Below are 24,258 nucleotides of genomic sequence, written 5' to 3' on the forward strand. Positions count from 1 at the left end.
AATGTGGGCACATCTGGATGCAGCTTGCTCATTTTCTGAAAGGCCTGGAGGCAGAGCCCTGGGCAGCCCTCTCTGCCTGCAGCTACCATATCTGAAGCTCTGAACAAAGGAGAGTCTGGGGTCTACTACAGAATGTCCTAGTTTATCTTTCTGTACAACAGCCTACAATATGGATTCAACCAAGGCAAAGCTTTCCCAGGACCCAAGAGGCGGGGTGTGATGCTCTAAACATAACTTCCATCACTGGGAATAGGAAACAGTCTAACATCTAAATTCCAAAAGATATTACTGATGCCATTTATAATTTTCATGCTAAATAAAACGAGTCAACTTGCTGGCTTTCATAGGTCCACCCCTATTATGCAGTTGGAAGAATCTGTGTGTGTGTGTGTGTGTGTGTGTGTGTGTACATCCGTATGTGTAGACACATATGTACATACGCACAAGCACACACACATTTCTTGTGATTCAAACCTTTCCAAAATGTAGAATAGAGCACAGTTACAAAACACGTTTACCACACGTAGATGAGGAAGGCAAAAAGAATAGCCTTTCTCCTTCACTCTGCATAACACACTAGCCAAGGACAAATTCCAGGAAATTGAATGGACCTGGGAGCAGATGAAGATGGAAACATATTGCAGGTTCACCACATTTCCAGAGTAAAATCTAAACTGGAGAACCATTTGAGGAGCATCCAGAACACTAAGTTGCTACCCTCCATTAGCTGAGAGCTTACCAAATGGAAATGCACAGCCCATCTTCACTCCCCACACAAAAAAGAACAGCAAATAGCGAAATTACTAGAGTTGTGTAGCCTATGGCATCTCTTTTAAGAAGTCAACAGCCTGAACACTTAGATTAGTCCTCTCCTCCTGCTACCTACCTTTTCTTCACAATAATATTTAGTAGTCTTTGTGATACACAGCTGAAAAGCAAAGCACAGACTTCTCTGCAAGTATTTCCCTCTCTGGATTTGTTGCCACGCATAAGGGTTCTGATGACTTCCAGAGGAAAACGCTGAAAGTAACACTACTAAAGTCAGGCTAAGAGCCAGTGTCCTTAACTCTTGCTTCCAAGTAGTTCATCACCCAATGCGTAAAACAAATGCAAAACAACAAGCCTGCCATCATTGGGAAAGCTCTTGAGTTGAGCTCCCTAATGGGGCAGCCTCACATTTATGGTAGTTATATATCACAGAACAGGCTGTATGGCGAGTGCTTTCACATTTACTGATAGTTACTCCATACTGCTTAACCACACGTTCACTGACCCAGAAGCTAAGTCCACTGACTTGGGAGGTTTCAAATGGTTTAAAACACAAGACTCCAGCCTCCTCGACAAAGAAAGGCATGAGATAAAGAATTAGCATTTCTCTAAAAAAAGACCCGTTTTTTCCCCCATATGGAGTAGGCTACCATGAGAAGTACCCCGCAGGGAAAAAAAATAAGAGTGAAAGAAAAAGGAGCCCATCAGCTGATGATCAGATCAACAAAATAGGGTATATCCATACAATAGAAAGGTACTCAGCAATAAAAAAAAAGGACTGAGGTACCAAACCTGCCCCAACTTTGATGAACCTCAAAGACATGATTCTAAGCGAAAGAACACAGACACAAAAGACCATATATTATACGATTTATTTAAATAAATGTCCGGAAAAGGCAAGTCTGCAGAGACAGGGAGTAGATTAATGGCTATCTTAGACTAGCAGTTGGAAGGGGCAGTAACAGCAAACGGGCATGAGAGCTTCTTTTGGGATGACAGAAATGCGTTATGACTAGATTGTGATGTTGGTTGTACAACTCCATAAATTTACTAAAATCACTGAATTGTACAAGAAGGGTGAATTTTATGAGATGTCAATTATGCCTCAACTTTTAAAAATGGTAGAAACACTAAGGAAAGTGTATTCCTTGCTAGCTCCTTTAGAAAGTTCGGTCTTTGTCATAAGGTCACAGAATGACAGAGATGGTAGGACCTTGTAGCTCAGTGTGTCCCTGAACTACACCTGGAGTTCACCTGAAAAAGGTGAGGCAAGGTGTGGGGGGTGAGCCACAGCCAGTTCCTCAAAGCTGCTTACATAATTAATAGTGGAACTAGGATCAGAACCTAGGCCTCTTAATTACTTGTCCAGTGCACTCTCTGGTTTGAGATCTTTATTATTGTGTTCTATGCAAACTCCCAGGGTATTAACCACACAGATAATAAAATGTATTCATGAACAGGTGTCCTTGAGTCAAAGATTGATATGTTTCTGGGAGTATATACCACACTGGATAATCCATGATTTAGTTATTCTTTGCCTGCATTTAATGCTTATATATTTCATTTTCTTGTTGTCCTAGTATTTGTCTTTTACCTGAACTCTATGCCTGTGTATATCTTTAAATCAAAGATTCTTTTCTTACCCAAAAGATGCATAGATGAGTTTTTCAGAAGCTGAATCAACTCTGAAAGTCTTACTGCTTCAGTACAACCAACAGCAAACATTCTAATTCAGACCTAGCCACAGGGGCTTGTCTTTCTAATAGAAATGTAAAATAGATCTTTATTTGCCACAAAATTAAAATGTGATCCAATTATGCAGAATCTGAAGGAACTTGTTGAATTAAAAAAAAAAATCACACACTAATTTAAAACAATGATACCATAGCCTTAATTACCTTGGGTTTTTACTACTGTAGCTTTCAAACAGTACCGGAATATGAGGAGACACAGCCATGCCTAAGATAAAACATACATAGAAAAATAGGATTCTACTTAAACAAACAAATGAACAAGTTAAGGATTTTAAAAAACTTTTTAGAGATAAGTTGACCACCCTGAAAAATTTTTAGTAGGCTTTAAGCATCAACTGATTTTATGGATTGTATGTATGGTGTTCCCTGCTGTTTTTATGTATTCATAAAAATTCATACATTGAAGCCCTTAGCCCCAACGTGATGTCATTTGGAAGGTAATTAAATTTACATGAGATCAGGAGGTTGGGGTCCCCTCGATGAGATTAGTGCCCTCAGAAGAGGAAGAGACGCCAAAACTTCTTCTTTCTGCCATGTGAGGATATAATAAAAAGCCGGCTACCAGCAAGCTAGGAAGAGGTCCCCTCACCAAGCATCAAATCTGCCAGCACATGAATCTAGAAATTTCCAATCTCTAGAACCATGCGAAAATAAAGTTCTGTCGCTTCATCTACCCAGCCTATGGTATTTTGTTATTGCAGGTGGAGGGAAGACAATCAAATACTTACGTTACAGTTATGCAGACTTCTGTACTATTCATTACAGCGATCAAGGTTAAGTGGTTATACAACATCCCTTTCTCAGGAACTGGATCAGGGGTTAGTTATTCGTGTGCATTAAAGTATGTGAGAAAATATTTAGCCTTCCTAAATCTGCATTTTGCAAGGGCTATTCTTGCAGTGACTTACTTATACATTTATAGCCTATCTCCCAATGCTTTTGCCTTGGCATAAAGTGAAAATTAAAATAGAACTGCATATTTAGCTCAACTTCCCTGTCACAGAACCAGCCCTCAACTTTCTAAAATGTATGACTTTAGCCTTAAAATGACGCCTAGCTCTGAACCGCTTCACTTTTTAGTTGTCTGTATATACAGGGGCCAGTCCCACGGACGCTCCCAGGAGGCTGGGGGTTCCCCAACAGGCAAAAGTCTCTTCCTCTAGAAGCACAGGGGAAAACATGCAGTTAACGAGGAGGGGCAGAGCTTCACTGACCAATGTGTGTGGAAGCTCAAAATTTAAATATACCGATGACCTCACACTCAAGAGGCTCCAAAATGCCTCTAGGGATCAAACTTGTCCAGCCAGTCTTTCTTTCTCGAACAAAGACCAACACTCTTCTCCGGTCCACCTGAATGACCCAGGTGATATCTAAAGTGGGTAGAAAAATTTCACAACTGAAGGCAATACATGTGCAGTGAGGCCTGTCTGAGCTCTCAGCCAGAGGATCTTCGGTTTGGTTAAGAAACAAATATTCTGTTTCAAATTGCAGAGGTTAATTAAGCCCGTGACTGTTAGAAGAGAATAAAATCACTTCATATGCACAACCTCTAAATGATCAAATCCCACACAGACCTCAATTTTCTCAAATAACTCAGTTTACCTCATCTGTGGAAGAAAAAGGCAGAACCGGCAATCACAGAACTATCTGCGGTAGGCTAAATAAAGCTACAGATACCTTTCCCTTTGGAAAAAGAAAAACAAACAAATAAACAAACGTTCATTGAATCAACGTTAATCCTCAATGTTTTGCAGGCAGACACGGGGCCCCTGAAAACATTAGCCTCACCAAGGGCCAGAACTCTCTTCTTGCATCTCTGTGCAGAAAAGCCCTGACCCTCCACTTTCACTCTTGGGATGGAGGCCAGAGCAAGAGAAGTCAAGCTGGAGAACTCCCCACGGTGGTTCTCAGGTAACCGGCTGGTTAGATTTCATCTTGTGGGGTTAGCTTTGCCTCGCTAGCAAAAGGAGGCACTTGGCCTGGGCTTCGAACGATTTCTGTTTAGGTTTCTTCAGGGCTCAGTACTAAACAGCCCAAATAAAGGCTCTGCTGTCCTGAAGGGCACCTTTCAAGAGAAACAAAAATAGGACGCTCGTTTAACAAAAGGGGACTGTTTGGCCACCAACGTCCTGAACGGGGTCTGACCGTAGAACTGGAAGGGCTTTCTGAAAAGTTAAAAAGACGGAGAAGAAAAAAAAAAAAAAAGCAGCAAGAAAAGAATCATCACAAAATCACCCACTCCAAACCCTCCTTCTCCCTTAGAAGTGCCAACGGATAAAATATAAACCTCTTTGAAGAAAACTCCAGCCGGAGCTCAGCTTTCAGATTTTAGAAGGCGCTGGCATCCCAAGGCCTCCCCACTGTCAGATCAAACACGCACAAAATGGCTCCCTGATATTTGCCCAGTTTCCCCCATACCATAAAAAACAGGCTTTCATTTTAATCTACTTACCACACTGTGGGTGAAGGCCTCTAATTTCACAGCACAGAGATAACACAAATAATTCATATGACATATTAGTGGAATTTCTACAGGCAAAGCATTTAGTCAGAGCTCATGGAAGACAATGTGGAGCCCAGCGACCACCTCAGAAGGCGAAGGAATGACCCTTCCAACAGGCAGAGCAATCCCCCCCACCCCAGTCACATTCAGGGGAGTCAAAGGTAAGTTCAGCCTATTAGCACCCGAGTTGTTTTAAGTCAACAGGTCTCCCTAATTACCCAGCACTTCTCTAGTCCCTCCTCAGCCGGAGACATCATCGACTCGTTCCCTTTCCAGGACCTCCAGGGGCTTGTGCCCTGTGTGCAAGCCCCCCTGGAAACACCAAGTGCCATACACACAGGGCGGCTGTCCCACTGTCACCATAATCGACACCATCGTCTGCCCCGCCAACAAACACTTGTGCCTTTCTGGGTCTTGCTCAACTATAAGGGGGGAAAAATCTCCCATTTAGTTTTCCATGGCCAGACCCATCCTTTGAGGATCACACACCCTTTCTCAAGACCCTCTTTCAACTTTCTCTCCCACGAAGCCTTTCTCCCAGGGTAATGTGGAGACCTCTCCACAGCTACTATTCATTCCATTTCTCCCAACCTTGAGGTTCTGCCAAGTGTGAGGCAGATTCCCTTTAGAGACAGGATAAATCAATGCTGAGCTGTGTAGAAAGTTTTAAAAAAAAAAAAAAGGCGGGGGAGGGGGGGTGGGCAACAACTCTACAATCATCAATTAGACATGATGGGAAGGAGACCACCATCAAGGCAGATAAAACTCAAATGCAACCTGCAGCAGCAGGGTGCATTAGAACCTCACTCTGACTTTAGAGATGTTCTTGGTGGATTGTTGTTGTTGTTTTAAATGCCTTTAGTAAATGTAAAATTTCCAAGTCTAAAGCCAGTTTTTTGAGATACTCTTCTCTGTCGCAGCATCGATTAATTCATCCCTTTTCCTTTCTCAGCTACACCCACTTGGACCTTAGGCTTAACATCTTTTTTTCTTTTTTAAGATTTTATTAATTCATTTATGAGAGAGAGAAAGAGAGAGGCAGAGACACAGAGGGAGAAGCAGGCTCCATGCAGGGAGCCTGACGCAGGACTCGATCCCGCTGAAGGCAGGTGCCAAACCGCTGAGCCACCCAGGGATCCCCATAACTTCTCTTGATGTAAACATGTACACATGTCCTGGTATAAAAATTTCACCTTCCAATCCCCTGTTAAAAACACTGTTCCATAACGCCTCCAGCCTAGCTGTCCCCCCTGAGCTTCAGGCCCTTGTTCAAATACTGTTTCTCCTGATTCCCTGGCTAACATGCTCACTGCCGGCCCCAGATTTCCAGCTGCCCCTGACACACTTCCCCAGGACCTTGAACTAAGTTCAGGGACCCAGATCCCCTCCCCTTTTACATCCCACTCCAGTCTGTCCCGGCCAATAATTGCACCCACCTCAGGTAGGGACTCCTGCCATTACCTCCCTTGTGAGCCTTCCATTTCACCTCTTGGGAAATGCTACCTCAGAGGCCACCCCTTCCTCAACCCCAGACCTGGCCCGCAGTCCCTCTTCAAAGTTGTCACAGAGCTCTCCTAACTCGGCCCCTTACCTACACTGTCAATTTTCCACCCCAACCTTCAAACACTCTTATGCTTAAGGACCTTATTGCAAAGAAATCAGGTATTTTTTACTTGATCAAAATTTTGCAGAGGAAAAGTGTCCAAAGGGCTCACCTGGTCCCTGCCTGCTTTGTCCAGCTTCATCTCCTGGGCCTTGCCAACACACTTCATGCCTCAGCCGAGCTACACCTCATTCACCCTACCTGAACGTGCTGTGAACTCCCATCTCGTGTATCCTGGCCCACAACACCCTCTCTCTCACTTTTTGTCTTCTACGTAAGTCTCTCCTCATTTTCCCCAAAACTAGGCAAGGCTATCTTCCTCAGTGAGCCTTCCCTGCCTCCTTACAAGGAGTGTTCTCCTTCTTCTGTGAGCTATATATTTTGTAAGCATCTCTGTTACAGCACTCTCCACATTTTCTGAAATTACTGCATCTCTCCTGCCTATCAATTCCCTAACTCAGTTTGTTCCTCCACTGATCAGCACATGACCTGGCACACAGCAAGTGCTCAATAAATACTTGATGAGTGAATGAAAGGAGGCAATGTACTGCTTCACCTTTAAACATCTGAAGCTTTCAAAGAATATTAGAATTTCTTACCTTATCCCAGTCTTTCCTCAGCTGGCTCGTCTTCCACATATTGATTCTAAACTGCATGGTCACTAGCATCCCGAGGGCACTCGCTGAATGCCCAAGTGACAGAGAAATGGGACAAAAGACTCAAGACAATCTACGACAACTTCCCTCCAGGAACTGAAGACCAGTGGAAAGATAAATACACCGAAGCGGCAAAATATGAATTCAGTAAGGACTGTAACTAATGAGTGATCAAACCAGAGTGTGTTTGCTACTAAAAAATAATAGAAAAAACTAACTAATAAAGGCATGTTGTCAAACACCATGGTAATTTTCACTGTAACATATTTTTAGGCACAATATGATACTGATTTTTTTTTCATTGAGGTTTGCAATAAAATTTCTCCACTAAATATATTTTTTTTCACTAAATATATTCTTAATCCACATGGCAGGCATTGACACTGTGTGCTCTCTTTTCAAATGCTCACTCAAAGTTTAAAGACAATTTTGTTGATCTATACTACAGCAGGGCACAGTTGTTTATGACGCAGATTTACTTTCAACATTTTAGTCATCAGAGGAAGCATTATATATATGAAAGTTAAATATATTCTAAACTTAATATAATCTCACCTCTTTGGATGAAGTCCTTCCGAGGTTCTAGATTACCAGATGGTGGTACTAATTGACAATGCTACAAAAGCAAAACTTTGGAGCAGGGGGAGGGGAGACATGGAGACTACAATAAAATCCCTTCCAGATGGCCACTGCATAAAAATATGGGAACAAAGTCTTGGAGGCAGCAATTCAGCCTGAGATGCCCCAGGTTAAGTCTTCAGAAGTTCCCTGGAAATACTACTCTAATAGTTAGAAACTCACACATAATGCCAAACAACCCCACCCCATATCAGCGCTTCCAGGAGTGAAGGGATAAAGTCACTGGTACCATGGCAAAGTGTAACAGAGTCATGGACTTTCTAATTTACATGTTCCACTGGGAGCACCCACACTGAATGCTGCCTTCTTAGATCCTGTCTCTGCTCTAGGGTTAGCTAATGACTTGAGGAATAAAAATATGTCTCTATCTTTGTGCTGTGGAAGAAGTCCTTTGTATCCTTCCAGTATCCTTCCCTGGGAGACAAGTGACAAAATAAAATGACTCTAATTCCTGGATTTTAATGGTTCTTCCCCCAACCTGAGAGATATCAATTAACAGAGGTTCTTGGGCATGGTAATAACGACCAAGATTTTGAAACAAATGCACAAACCCTGTTTTCAAACCCTGTCCTTGATACCATAGACTTGGCCTGCCATAACTGACATCTCTCCCCATGCAGGCTAGTCAACTTGCTAAAAGACAAATGAAGGCAAACATTTTTATGCCACAGTCATCATGTATTTTCTTTTTTTTTTTTTTAAGATTTTATTTATCCAAAAAAAAAAAAAGATTTTATTTATCCATGATAGACAGAGAGAGAGAGAGAGAGAGGCAGAGACACAGGCAGAGGGAGAAGCAGGCTCCATGATGCCAGGAGCCCAACGCGGAACTCGATCCCGGGACCCCAGGATCACACCTGGGGCCAAAGACAGGCGCTGAACTGCTGAGCCACCCAGGGATCCCCTATCATGTATTTTCTTGATTTGCTTGACTGGCACAATATATGTGTGTGCCTGTGCATATATGTATATGGACACGTGTGTATGTGTGTGTATATACATAGACATACATTCACATTTAAATATATAAAGATGTCGGGACACCTGGGTGGTTGAGTGTCTGCCCTTGGCTTAGGGTGTGATCCTGGGGTCCCAAGATCGTGTCCCACATTGGGCTCCCTGCATGGAGCCTGCTCCTCCCTCTACCTGTGTCTCTGCCTCTCTCTGTCATGAATAAATAAAATCTTTAAAAATATATATATAAAGATGAACTTCTTCACTGAACAATGGCTTATTTTCACTAACTGTTCAATATTATAGGATTGGGGCTTCTCAGCTAGAGTCTGTTTCTTAAAAACCAGCTACTCTATGCCTGTAAATGTGTGTATTACCCACACAATCACAATACAAATTAGACAAAATAGATGCGTAATTAATGGTGTAATTCACTTTACAATGGCACTATTACTACAGCATTACTCTATTTTCATGACTACTGGATATTATAACTGGCTTCCAACATCTCTGAGTAAAGAAATAAAACAACCTAATCAGAGTGTCAATTAATTCTGTAAAAGTCATATAAGATATTGAAACTAAAATATTTTCACAGCATCCCAGAAAGACAGGTTTCCACTCTTGCTTCATTTCCTCTTCCTTGCTAATGCTTCTACCTACTATACTTTGACCCAGCCTTGTCCAATTATAAGCCAAAATCAATACAAGACCCTCAGCAAGCTTAATTGATTCTCTAAGAAAGGATATTATAATCCATCAGCACACTCTCACCTTATGCTAACATTATTTTCCTGGGTTTACCCAGTACCACTGTGGTACCCATAACTACTCTTTCTCACACTGCTCTCTCTCATCAGCTCAACTACTGTAACAGCAGAGCAATTTCAAGCAGGTTGTGAGTCTCTGAGAGTATTGCTTGCAAAGTGCATGTAAATTATTAGATTACATTACAAGTGAAAGACTCAGCAGTGGGTCACCGTAGTGGAGCATTAATGTAGAACAAGTTGAATGGAACCCTCGCAGACAAGCTTCTCCAATGTGATTTTTGGCAGGGAGGAGAAAGTGAGTAAAGGGGAAGGGAGGGCAAGGAATGATGATGGGTTGCTGAAAAATGAGGCGGGAGAGAGAGCTCTGGAGCTCAGTGGGAAGGAGGGCACTCCCACAGCCTCAACAGCTGGAGGGGGTAGCCAGCAGGGCAAAAGGAAGAGTAAAAGTGGGGGGAGGAGACAGGCAGAAATGGGCCCTGTTCAGGTTCAGTGGAAGGTGTGAGGTGGAAGCTCAGGAAGCCCAAGTGAGTGATGAGGTTGAGCTTAAGTGATTTGTCTTCACAAAGATTCAGCCCATGGTGGCTGAGCTGAGTGACTAGGGCAGATCCAGTCAGGAAAGGGAACTAGCAGTAAAAGGTAAGGCTTCCAATGCCTTCAGATAGCCTGGCTTGTTCCATAGAGCAACCAATCAGAACCAGAGAGGAATGATCTGAGGAAAGGGAGTCACAGACCTGAGGAGGAGACAGGCAACAGAAGCTCCTGTATCTGTATGTGCTCCATAATCACCACCATCACTGGAGCTACAGTCTAGGCCTAATGGGCACCCTGCGAGGTGCCATGCGTGCCTAATCACAGGTCACCCTCAACCATCTTGGGAAGCCAGCATCATACACATCTCTAGTTTTCAGGTGATGAAAGAAACAGAATGAGTGATGAATGCACTTACCTAAGTCACACAGCCAGCACCCAGCACACCTGGGCCTCTGGCCCAGGTCTGCCTGACTCCCGGCTGGCTCATAACACGCATACATGCTGTTTCCCAACATGTTTGGCCTTCATCTGAGTTGCTCAAGACTGGAGCAGGCCTGAACCTGCCATGGAGGGGACGACTGGTAGATCTGAGAGAGACAGAAATGGGACAAAGAAGGGCAGCTGGGTCCATACCCAAGGCCCAGCTGGAAGTCTGAGTGAGTAGAAGCTGTGCTTGCAGAGTTGGGAAGTAGAGCGCTGAATCTACTGAAAAAGTGACCGGCTTGGCAGGGCAATGTGAAAGAGATGCTCTACACAGTTAATGAGCACTGACTTTTCGCAAAGCACTGCGCAGGAGTAACAGGATAAACCACGGTGCCAGTCCTCTTGGGGAGACTAGACACCTAGCCGGGAAATAACACTGTAAGACAGTATAAAGCAACCCGGCAAAGGAAGAGGTTACGTGCTTACTGCATGAGCCAGGCCCACCTGACAACTGAAGAAGACAGGGATCACGAGAACTGCAGGAGGGAGAGGGTGAGTCTTATCTCGTAGCCTTATCTAAAGCCACTGCACGCTTTCAAGAAGCAAAGAGAGATTGGGATAGAAGATGGGAGCACTGGGTTGGAAAGAAGAAGAGGGGAAGGGTGAAAGCATGTATGAGGAAGACGGCTAAGGATGGCCACGTCCAACAGGCACTTAGAAGAGAACCTCCAGACCGTGGGCTTCACTGAGAGATGCTACCCCTAGAATGCAAGATCCAGGAAGGCAGGGATCGGCCCTCAATCTTGTTTGCTGTGTTCACACACAAAGTGCTCGGCAAACCTCTGTCCAGAACGCCATCCTTGGGCTTTTACACAGTGACATCAAATCCAAGCAACGGGGATCCCAGAATCTACATTCTGAGCCAGTCTTGGCAGATGCATGTCTAAAGGTAACAGGGTATTAATGAGCATGTGCTAAAAGTGGTATAAAGATACCGTATGATTACAAATAATAAGTATTTACATTATTTTCCATCCCCCACCTCCTCCCTGAAATCATAATGAGTAACACCTGGAGTCCAACATCAGTTACTGTGGAAACACTCCATCCCTCCTCTACCTCCCCTTCTCCCCCTCCCCTCCCTCCCTCCTACCACCAGGCCATGGCTCACAAAAAGGCTGCTTCTACCTCATGTCCACAACGGGGTTTTTAAAACTGTGAGAGACAGCCCATAAATAGATCATGAAACCAATTTGGTGGCTCATGATTTATATCTTGTCTTTAAATAATAGAGCAAAAATAACAGTGCATCACAGGTAAAGGATAAATATTTTACATGAAAAGTTTATTGCATGTACTTGTGGTATGTATGCGCATGCATGTGTGCGTGCACACGTGTGTGTGTACTGGGTCACAATGTAGTATGTTTTTCTCATTGTAGATCACAGTATAAACACCTCAAAGATATTGCCCTAAAGGGCAATAAATTCCAATATTGGATGCTTCTTTTCACACGCAAGCTAAATGAACCTTGTTTTCCTGACGATCCTGGCTGAATGCGACTGTCAGAGGTACTGCTCTTGGGGCCAGTAAACTTGGCCCATCCTGAAATACTGAGCAATTCTGTGGGACATACGAAGCCCAGAATTAGTTCCTTCAATGCACCCCCAGTTTCACAACATACAAACAATCTTTTTTTAGAAAAAAAATAAGATTTATTTTTCTCTAGTTACAAAAGTAATACACGTATAATGCAGGAAAGTCAAAAATACAGAAGGGCACAAAAAAAAAAAAAAGAAACTCACACTAAAAATAACCATTTTATCATTTCATTATTAAGGTGTACGTGGGTCCATATTAATACACACACTATAGTTTTTTACAGAAATGATGTCATTCTGGGCACACTGCTATGAAGGTTATTACTTTTCACTAATAGATGACAAACATTTTCCCCTATCAAGAGATACTTTTCTACTGGAATAGGATTTTTACTAGCTACATAGTATTCCACAGGTGGACTTCCTCTTGAGCATCTCTTATAAAAGACACAGCCTTTCCTCTGCCTTGAGGAAAAAGGGCAGTTGCTGAGAGCCAGCCTCTCCATTCCACCCTCTGGCTGCATCCAGCTCTAGCGAGCATAACCGCTCAGGCTGGCACCGATGACAAGACGCTCCCTTCCAGAGCCTCTATTTTACTTTCTACGGAATCAGCAGTGCATAAGATACAGGCACTATTTTTACTATGCTTCAGAATGCTTTTACTGACACGGCCACCAGTTCATGAGCTAATTTTTATATAATATTCAAAGTGGGATATGAAAACATAACAATTACTGATAATGCTCCATTACTGACGCACAACCAACGTCACATGCATTGAGTTTCAGAGATGTCAGCTACCTCATGCTGGATTAACCTGTGTATGCATCATAATATCCTCAGGGGGGTTACCTGGCAGGACGGGGAGAGGGGTTCAGGAAATTGATTCTGTACCTGCTGGAATTTCCGAGTATCTCGGCACAGCACACAAAGGCAAGGAACACTGGAACACTTCTACAAAGTAGATGACCCGTACTCTTGTCACAGTCTTGCCACTTACTAGGAATGGGAACTCAGGCACATTATTAGATCTCTGTGAGCGTCAGTTTAAAGGAGAAGGGCCAGCCTAGATGATTTAGAAGGCCGCTTCTGTGTCTAACAGGTCTTGGGCTAATAAAACAGCACTGGCACCAGCATGGTGAGTGAGCACCACACACCTAGCACACACCTAGCACACACCCTCAAGCTCGAGGTGAGAAAAACGAGCTTTAGGACTTGCTAGAGCCTCTCAGTGTAGCGTCAGTTCTCCAACTGATTCTCTGTAAGGCCTCAAGAAATTTTAGGGCCTCACTAATCTTCAACCTTTGTCCTTCACGCTGTGAAATTTTACATCTTCTGGGTTCACAGCCCGGTCTATAGAAACCGTCCGGGTTCCCACTTTCCACATCAACATGCTCATCAGAAGTGGACCACGAGTGCCAGAAATGGCTACACGCAACTCGCAATTTCATACCTGTCACCATCAGTCAACTAATATGATCACTAAAAGAAGAATCACTTTTGATTATCAAAGTATTTCATTTGCGTTTGCTTTCCAATGCTTCATTACCTGGACAATTGAGAGTTATGGGCAGTTCATCCTCCCAGATGCCCTGTCCTTTCAGACGTAATATCCCCATCATACAAACGTTCCTGGGAGTACACGCTGTATCATTACCATGGCCTTCTTACCATCCCCTGGCTTTATGACTGTACAGTGAAAATGAAAAGCAATGCAGTTTATTGAAGAGTTTTTAGACTTGCTAAATATACCCTTGTTTCTTCTGTGATTGGTATGTTGAAAATCCATTAACTGCTATACAGTGAGTCTTCCCCAGGACTGGCATCGATCATATGGGATGAGAAAAGCTTCTCTGCTTCTGGAAGAGCAGAATCACATCTGGTTGTCTTTTCTCCGTCTTTGTCCATTTCTTCAGGTTTCTTTAAAACTAATTGGAAGAGTCAATAAACATGCCCGCCAATTCCCTTAACACGCTAGGAAGCAGATCATCATGCCCTTCAGACCTGTTCTTGTTCTGTTTTTCCAAGTATTCCCTTACCTGCCTTTGTCAATTGGCATTCTCGACAAGTTCGTCATAACTTCTCAAAGTGTCAACTTTTCCTCTTTTCATTGCCCTTGTTAAAGATAATTTAAAATTAGAAAGTCACATTCCGAGCCATTTCAGAGTCAATGCTAATTTCATTTTCCTTTGCACAGAAGTCTCCTTCCCTCTAGAGATTCCCTTCCTCGTTCACAGCCCCCACTCCCCAGCCCCAAACAGGCATTCTTCATCCCTGTATGCAAGGCTCCGATCCCCTACTGTACCCTTATCTCTCCCCCCAAAATACTTCACCCAGTGACACACACTTTAGCTTGTGGTTCTCCTTCCTTCACTCCACTTCTGAGAGAAATGTCTGTGTCTGGAGATTGTAAAGTCACCTTCAGGAAAGAGGCATACAGTTGCCTGTCAATTAATTGGGATAAGACAGAAAAAATTACATCGTGTGTAGCTTTGCTTCTCAGTACATGCATTTATGCTTTGGGGATCAAGAGGATTTCTCCCATACAACCTAAAACTCATATTTATGCCTTTTGTTTGGCTATAACTAATTCTCTACCTAGCAGCACAGTAGTTAATGGTTGGGATTATTTAAAACGGTGATTACCATAGCTCGTTATAAATTCCAGTGTTGATTCCTCATTTTTTTCCCCCTATTCTGCTTCACCTCTACCACTTGCAATCTGCCTATTTATCCTTGGTAGCATCCTTTGCTCATAAAATAAGTCCAATAATTTTATCTTCTATAATTTTTAGCCCCCCATCTAGTTTGACATATAGACTTTAAGCCAGTTTATTTTCCCCCATTAAGCACAGACCCAAACGTCACCATTCCTGTCACGTATACAATTCCATCAAGTTTCAGAGTGTCATTTATACACAATTTTATTTCTTCTTACTTCTTTCACACACGCCTACCACTTACGTACAGCAACTTCACTACATTCATATTTCATAAACTTCATCAGCATTCAGCCAAATCCTCCCCCGAAGTAAGCTAGGTATTTTTAACAGTGCGCTGCCTCTTTCACAGGCTTGAGGATCCTGTACTAAGTGGCACCCTTCCTTGCACCCCAGAAGAGTTTCATCTATTACGGTCCGTTCATGGATGGAGGAACTTCCTGATTATTCAAAAAACAACAACAACAACAACAACTTTAAGATAGTTCATAATCAAAACTCAAATGCCCAATAATGTTGCTAGAGATGATTCGAGGCTGGGAGACTATAAATCCTCTATGCCATAAGGGTTCCTACTCAGTTCCAGCCTCTGATTGAGCTTCAGGGCAAATGGTGCTGGTACAGAAACTTCCTGGTACAGCCTGCAGTCCTCTGGCACCTTTCAGGGCGTGGGAGACCTGTACTCTCCACTGGTGGTGGACACTGCAGAGGGCCCTGCAGCTGGCCACCAGGGCCTCACTTCTGTGGACGAGACAATCACCAGGAAACCACAGGGCCACGCCACTGTCAATGTGCCATAGCACGGAAGATGCTAGGACAGTCTGTAATAATGACCTGTCAATGCAGGTCATAAACGTCTGTTAGGAAAAAACAACAAGAGACCGTTCTTCTACCAACACATGGAAATTGGTACCTGTGACTCCTTTTCACATCGGCATTTAAAGGGGGAGCAAAAAGCGAGCCACAAGACGTGGCACATTTATTCCTCATCACGCCCCGTCCTCCTCTCCTATGGACTTCTCTAGACAATCTCCTTGATGTCCTTACTCCAAAAACAAAATAATCATAATAATAATAACTGGGCTGTCACAAAAGAACGCCACGACTCCTAAGATGAATTTGCAATGCTGTGACATCAAAGATGCCAGAAGATAACCGCAGACTATCATTAAGTCAAGTGGGAGGGCCCTGAGAAAGTCAGCCTCTGATGGTGCCCTCCTGGGCATGCTTCCCACACTGGCCCAGTGAACAAAGGCCCAAACTTGAAAGGAGAATTTCCTTTGGGGGAATTTAAACGTTCTTTATTGATATTCTTGAAAGTCTTCCCTCAAACACTAGAATATGTTAGTTTTTAGGATTTGTGATACCCTCTCAACATATCTAAGGAAGAGGCAAAATTAGCCGATATTTCTATTTGCCATTATTACAAGTAGGGGAAGAAGTTACATAATGCTACGGTAATACCTTACATAACTTCTTTGTAAATAAAACAGCCTTCCTAAACATCTGAGAGTGATTTTACATCCACCATAACTGCAGGGAAAAAATTAAGGTTCTCGATTCAGGTTGAAATTTTCCTAGAAAGTACAAACCTCAAGTAACTAGAGTCAACTAATTAAAAGTGAATGTCTGCCTTGCTCCTTGCAAGTCAGAGGCCAAGGAAGGCAACTAACAAAACATACTGACATCGAGGATTTAACAGAAAAAAAAAACAATTTCCAAGCTGGGATCAGGGCAGATTTAGTCCAATCTCTGGCACTGTCTCCATTCACAGTTCTATAATGTACAATCAGAATTCATCCTCAGAACAGTGACCCTGTGGCACTGTAAGATCCTCAAACCTCAAAGAAAGATTCAATTACATTCCCAATGTTCTTTCTAGGGTAGGAAAGGGGACTAGCACATTAATAAAAAAAAAATTCAAAAAGAGAAAGACAGAAGAGATTTCTGGTTAATCTACTGTTAGCCAGAAAAACTAATTCATTAGTAATGCCTTGGTACCCTTATAGAAAAATCATGATTTACTGTATATTAATCAACACTTGAACACTGATTATCTGGAGAATTTTTTTCAAAGCATTAATTCAAAATGATTCACTTTTATTTCTCTTAACATACGGTTTAGTAAGGTGGGTGAAAAATGGAACAGCTCGTTTCCAAACCAACATTTCCGATTATGAATCACACACACACACACACACACACACACACAATCAGCACCTCCCCTAAAAAAACAAAACATTTTTTTTTAATGGTAGAAGAGAGAACCATATAGAGAAAAAGAAAGAGAGAGAGACTGTTTCTAATATTCTCAACAGGATGACAGTCTTCACATTCAGAAAGATATTCTACATTCTAGGTTAGTATTCACTCTGGTACCTGAAGGCCCTTCAAAGCAGACTCTTGTTGCTCTAGAAGATCTATCACTAATCTGGGATAACTGGTCAGGAATCTCCTCAAGGGAGTAGATGACGTCTACCTCAAAGTACCTGAACAATGGCTCACGGAAGACAAAGAGGGGAAGCAGCAGCACGTTAAGTCATATGAAGAGAGCTGGATTTTCTACCAAATTTAGTCTTCTGCACACATGGCGGTCACATTACAATCCGTCCCCAGACACCTGAAATGTCATTATGTATTTCGCTTCCATAAACACATAAGGACACATGTAACCTAAGAAACACAATTCATCAAGTAGACTAAGAAGATGAGGGCAGAGAGGAAGAGTGCTCTCAGAAAAAGTGGCATCTGGGGATCCCTGGGCGGCTCAGCGGTTTAGTGCCGCCTTCAGCCCAGGACGCAATCCTGGAGTCCTAGGTTTGAGTCCCACATTAAGCTCCCCACATGGAGCCTGCTTCTCCCCTTGCCTGTGTCTCTGCCTCTGTGTGTGTGTGTGTGTGTGTGTGTGTGTGTCTCATGAATAAATAAAATCTTGAAAGAAAGAAAGAAAGAAAGAAAGAAAGAAAGAAAGAAGAAAAGAGAAGAGAAGAGAAGAAAAGAAAAGAAAAGAAAAGAAAAAAAAGAAAAGAAGAAAAGAAAAGAAAAGAAAAGAAAAGAAAAGAAAAGAAAAGAAAAGAAAAGAAAAGAAAGAAAAGAAAAGAAAAAATGGCATCTGCTATAAGAGACCACACAAACAGAATTTCCAGTGACATCCAACTCAGTCTGCCCTTCCAACAACACACAACTTTCTGGAATCAGAAATGGGAAAATGTAGAGAAAAATGTGCATCTTAAGTCAGAAGTGACAAGAGTATAGCCCAAGGAGAAGCACCCACGGGCTTGTCTCACTTGCATTCCAAAGGTTAGCTCTGGACAGGGGTCAGATGGCTTCCAAAAGCAATTGGGCTGTCACCAAAAATCCCCAGAACGTTTCACCTGGAGGCACAACTACAACAAATAATGTCCTCACACCTCCCTACATCCCACTTAGGAGCCTGGTGTGGAACTAGCAGCGTGTGCTACACCCCTTACCAACACCACCACCTCTGCTGCCTTGAAAACACATGCTGAAGGGTCTCATGGTGAGGGCTTCCATGAAGACTCCATATTTCAGTTTTGGAAATGGAGACATTCTCTAAAGCCAAGGCTCCTCATGACGCTAGTAGGTTCTGGAAAATTCCAGCAGGTGACTAACATATAAGGAGTCTGCTGTACATGTTTTTAGCTACTCAGGATTTGACTTCTGGATTAAGAACACAATTCTTCTTAAGAAATAAGGGGGAAGCAACAGAAGAGGTTATCATAACTATCACCAAATGCATTTCCTAAAATTATTCCATTACATTTTTTTGAGGGTATAATTACAAATGTTTTTATGAGCAATTTACCGGAAAATTAAAGTCCCTCAGTTTAAAAAATAATTATTCAGTTCCTCTGGCAAAGGATTTTATCCCAGCCAGTAGCTCTTTTCAAACTATGGGGCATCACTTGTTCACTGTGGAGAGCCAGGCCTATGCTAGAAAAGTTGATCTGAGAATCAATCTCTAGAAAAGGCTACAAATTGCCAGGCAAGAAGGGTACCTACCAGAAAGCGAATCAGCCAAGACTGGAAGGGGGGCGTGGAGGCAAAGCACTTTGGTTACGTGACTCTAGAAGTCCTCACAGGGCAACAAAAAACTACAGGCCTTGTTAACTGATTTTAAGTCAATCTAAACTGAGCTTCCAGGGGGTTCAATCTCAACCCAACCGAGCTTTTCAGTGTTAATCCCATCTTTTGGTTTCGATTTTTCCCTGAGGTCGGCCTGCCCTAAAAGCCTTCAACCTACAACCCTGGTGTTCCAAGCCAACTGCGTGCCACGCAGCCCTGTGAGGATAACTTTAGGGAAGTGAAATATGTAAGCTTCTGGCATGCATATAATAACGAGATTCTGGAAAAGGGTTTTTAACAACAGTTATGTCACAATGCTTATGGCTCCCTGAAGTCCCTGTAAGCCTTGTTAAATTAAAGATTCGCTGTGGTTTTTTTCCGTTTCATTCTTACTTCCCGTGTTGCCTCCTGCCTTTCTTGCCTTTCATTGTGCTGTAAAGTTGGTACTGAATGACACCAGCCATCATTAATACCACCTAGAAAACGGGACAGTTTCCTGACCACCGCTAACCATTCCCTGCTAGCCTTAAGGACAGGGGGAAGGAAGGCGTGTCTTTCAGATCACAAAGTCTCGCAACTGATTTTTGGCAACGCAGGCACTAAGGGTACGCGGCCCATTCACACGGGGATTCCCAGGAGTCTGGCATTCGATAACAGCTTCCAGTCTACCCAGGTAATGTCTCATGAGGTCACCTCAATGTCATGAGAATCCAGACCACAATTTCTGCGGACTGCAAACACCGGCTGGCTGGAAGCTAACCCCTCTACCTCTCTGGAAAGCATCTCCCAAATCCAAAAGCTTCCCACTTCACCCAATGCCAAGAACTCCATTCAATCCTCCTTGAGGTTGAAAATGCTAATTATAAGGTGATGATGTTTGCTTTTCCTTTTGAGTTGTGTGCCTTTATGTTTTAAGTATTAAAAAGGCGTAATCACCTAGTGTGTAGGTTAATTTCTTTCCGATATTGTAATTTATGCGACATTAATACTGGATGCCAGCTCCAATTTTCTTGCTGCTTACACTCTGGGAGCCGACTTTCTGCCAACACCATTACATCATCTGAAAACCCAAACATTTCCCATTTTCAAATCACTCTCATCTACCAGGCATACTTACACATTCTCTCTTCTTCTCCCTAGGTCACACACACACACACACACACACACACGCACAGATTGGTATCCCTGAGGAGCAGACACTACATCTGAGGTTAAAGTCTGCAAATGCACATAATTTCTGGAAGCTATTACTACTGCTGTGTTAGCTAAAGGATGCCTCCATCTCTGACCTTCCTTTTTCCATTCAGACTGTTACATAACCTACTGCCTGCGTGCAGGATGTGAGTTGAGTGTTTGGGCCTTACCTCTTCTCCCTCCCCCTAGTAAATCTCTGGAGAGATGGGGCACGGGTTGGTTCAAAGAAGAGTGAGTGGAGGGTGACTCTGTAGGGGGCAAGGGGACAAAGGTCAACAGGTCAGCTGGGTAAGATGCATTCCACCTCTACTTTGTCCCTCTCCCCTTTTTGCTAAGCCTAGGGGGCTAGTGGTACTGAATGCCCCAGCGTTACATAATTTGCAAGAACAGCAAGTTACGGATTTGTTAGTCGGTTCTGCAGCCTGCCACCCTGATCTCTTGCAAGAACACCTCCTGGCAAGAATGACACCTGAAGATGCTAATAACACACAGGAAGGGGGAGGTTAAGAGAGATGGGGGTGACAGCACAAACTAGAAATTAATGTGGCTTCCTATATACTATGTTACCCCCCCCCTTTAAAAAAAAAAAACTCAGAAAACACATGAAGGGGATTTTCTCCAGTGTTTCTGATTAACCCTGTTACATAACCCGCTCGCATTCCAAATCCACCGTCTCAGGGTCTAAATATACTCTTTGCAGCCAAAAGCTCTCCACACACAAACTCACCGAGCCGGCGGCAGGACCCGGCCCCAGCCTTGATCCCCCTTCCTGCCTTCCCGGCCCTGACTGCACCCCCTCCCGCTGAAACCCGGTTCGGCGTGTTCACTCCTCGGAAATCGCCTTTAATTAAATGTTTTTCGTGTGTGTCATCCTGATGGCTTTTACTGTACTCGAATTCCGTGAATGGGAAAGCGCCCGGACAGGGGGTGTGGCTAAAGGGGGGGGGGAATACTGTAAAACAGCCAGCACATGATCAGCCATATTCCTACCTCCAACCGTAACACCGAGAGGCAGGGAGCGGCTCCCCGGCCCCCCCCCCCCATCGCCGCCAGGAGCCGAGAGGCAGGAGGAGGGGGCGCGCGGGGCCGGTGCCCAAGCCCGGGCGGGAGATCCTCCATCCCCGGATCCCCAGCCCCGGGCTGCTCGCGCGGGCCCGCTTCCTCCGGAGTGACAGGCGTGATTTATACATTATTTACAACAGTAATTAAAGCCGTAGCTTCCTCCTGTTCTTTGCAAACTTCCAGGCGCAATCAAATAAATAATCCCCCACCGCCACCTCCAAGAAAAAAAAAGAAGAAAAAAAAAAAACCCTACATCAGGTTCTGACACCTTTAAGAAAGACAGAGAGTGAGCTTTCCCCCCAGTAACTCGACTTTAGGAAAAAGCAAGGAGGGGGCAGTGGAGCCCCCCCTCCACCCCACCCCTACCCCGGCTCATACTCTCCAAAATGAAGTGTAAAGCTCGCTGGGAGGCGAGGCTGGGGGGGGGGAGGCGAGGGGGGCGCATCTCTCGCACTATCTACCCAACCAGCGTTCAACTCTCCGCTGACCATTCCCAGGTTCTTGCAGAAACGCTGGAACCTCGGAGAGGGAAGGATTCCCAGGGCAGAAATAAGTTTGGGTGCATTTCGATCTTTCCGTGTCTGCTTGTTTGCTTTTGCAGACGCTCACTCGGGAGGCGCGTGGAGCGCCCCTCGGCGCCGCCGCCCTCCGCGCGCTGCCGCGCACACGCCCCCCGCCGGCCCGGGCGCGGGGCTGCGGACCCCCGGGGGCTGCAAACTTGCGCATCTGCCCTCGCCGCGCCCGCCGGACAACTTGGGCGAGCGCCTCACGCGCCCGCTCCCCGCTTTCTCCGGCCCTTCCTCCCAACCCCAAACCCACCCAAACCCGCCGCGTCCCGGAGAAGGTGCCCTCGTCGCCCCCAGATCCAGGAGCGCCCCCTCTCCACCCTCGGGACTCCCCGGGTCGCTCCCTCCCCCCGCACCCCCTCCGCTCCGCGGCGGGCGGGGGGCGGGGGGCGCCGAAAACACACCCGGTCTGGGGCAGCCGGGGCCGAAACTGTCAAGAGGAGAAGAGGTAAAGCGGGAGGAGGGTGGCCATGAACGCATTTTTTTTTCTTTTCTTTTCTTTTTTTTTTTTTTGCCTCCTTCCTTCTTAAAAGGACACTGCCGCTTTAAAAGTTTCTTTCCCGGGCCCCCGCTCCCCGGTCCTCCGTATTTCGGGGGAGCGTATTTCATTCGGGCTACGCGGCTTTCCTCCTCTCTTTGCAGAAAAATCCGAGCCAGGGGGTGAGCCCGCCGGCTGTCAACCCTCCTGGCTGCCGCCCCCGCCCCCCTCTGCTCCCGCAGACCCGAGGACGGGCTGCAAAAGTTTGCAACATTTTCGGGGGGCGGAGGGGGGAGGGGAGGGGGGCTCCCCGGGCTCGGGGCGCCGCCGCAGGCTCGCGCGCGGCCCCGGCCCCCGCGCTCCGGGCGCCCGCTCCCGGCCGGCCCCCGCTCCGCTCCGGGCGCCCGCCGCCCCCTCCCCAGCCCCTCTCGCAGCCTCCTACCTCTGCTGGTGCTGGAATAGCTCTGTCTGCGCACCGGGGCGGGCGGCTCGCTCTTGCGGGCGGATTCCTGGTTCAGCGGGGTCTCCCTGGCGCCGGCGGCCGCGTCCGCGCCGCTGCTGCCCGGCTCGCTGGCGGCGGGGTCGGGGGCTGCCGGAGCTGACTCCATGTTTTTTCCCAATGTAGAGATCGCTGGAGATGGCGAGCTCCGAGACTCCCTCTATCTTCTGTTTTCAGAGCAACTCTATGGTACCAAAAAAAAAAAAAAAAAAAAAAAAAAGAGGGGGGAGAAAGAGACCGGGGAGAGCAGGAGCGAGAGAGCAGGCGGCGGCGGCGGCGGCGGCGGCGGCGGCGGGAGCGCGAGGGAGCGCGCGGAGTGTGTCCGGGCGGGCGGCCGTGTGCGCCCGCGAGGGGCTGGGAGGCGGGTCTGGCCACAGGCAGCGCTAGCGAGAGCCTCCCCGGCCGGCCCCCACACCCACGCCCCCACCCTCCGGACCCCAGGCGGGAGCCGCAGACTGGCTGCCAGGGGGGGAGGGCGCAGCGGGGGAGAGGCTCCGCTCGCTGCCCCGGTCCTCCCGGGCCCGGCCCCGGCCCCCGCCCCCGCCCCGGGACCGAGATGGAGACCGGCGAGCTGATTGCGTGCCTACTTCTGAGACTCTCTCTCGGGAACAGAACTCGCGCCCCTCTGCACGCAGCCAGCCTGGGAACAGCCACCTGGGATTATCCACGTTGGGGGAACCGCAGGGAGCTCCCTGCCGGCCCGCCCGGGACTGAGGATGAGACTAAAAAGGAATCCGACCTGGGCCGGTACACGAAGGAAGAGGAGGATGGAGTGGGGTGGAGGTGGAGGTGCAGGTGGAGGTGGAGGGGGGAGGGGGACGTGGCACTTCTTACTTCGGGGATTGGGACGGCCAGTGGGTTTCCAGACGTGCGTTGAGAGACTTCTGTGTCTGAAACCCATTTGGGGACTAGAACCGCCTTGGACGGGCAATTTCTGGTGTGGTTGAAAGAGGTGGCTCTCCGCTTTCTTCGCTGTTTCCTCGGAGAAGGATCCAGAAACCACTTGGCAGGGCAGTTTCCACCGAAGAAAACTTTGGCCCGTTGGGTTGGTGACTATCTAAGCGGGTTGAAATATGCCACTCGGCAGCTAGTTCATGTGCGGCTGCTAATTGTCAATTCCCACCGGTAATTTTGCTACTAAATGTACAGTCTCGTCCGTAAAAAGATAGGCTGCAGAGGCATTAATAATGCCTCGACGATAAAATCCAGATAATTAACAGCTCCTAATAAGTGACATCGTTGTAGACGTCATTCTACACCTCCCTTCCATGGAAAGACAACCATCACATAGTAGGTGTTTAATGAAACCCAGGGACAGTAGAGAGTTGCATCCCTATTACCTTGACCCCAAACTCCAGGATGAAGGGACAAAAAATTGGGTGAGTGGAAAACATTCCGGGGGTAGTAGCCTGCCTCCTCTGCCTCGGTACTCAACTCACCAGTTCTTTTTG

At 45.7% G+C, this 24,258-nt stretch overlaps 1 protein-coding gene across 1 annotated transcript in view; it reads right to left on the reverse strand.

The window, feature by feature from the left end:
* The window catches only part of RORA (RAR related orphan receptor A), a 706,525-nt gene extending 683,362 nt beyond the window's left edge, over positions 1–23,163 (reverse strand). The window contains exon 1 of the mRNA XM_026001846.2: positions 22,751–23,163. Coding sequence (XP_025857631.1) covers positions 22,751–22,916 — 166 coding nt within the window. The 5' untranslated portion in view covers positions 22,917–23,163. The remainder of the gene's footprint in view (positions 1–22,750) is intronic.
* Positions 23,164–24,258: the final 1,095 nt, after the last annotated feature.

This window comes from Vulpes vulpes, chromosome 15 (genome assembly GCF_048418805.1).
Source record: "Vulpes vulpes isolate BD-2025 chromosome 15, VulVul3, whole genome shotgun sequence".
Classification (NCBI taxonomy): Eukaryota; Metazoa; Chordata; class Mammalia; order Carnivora; family Canidae; genus Vulpes; species Vulpes vulpes.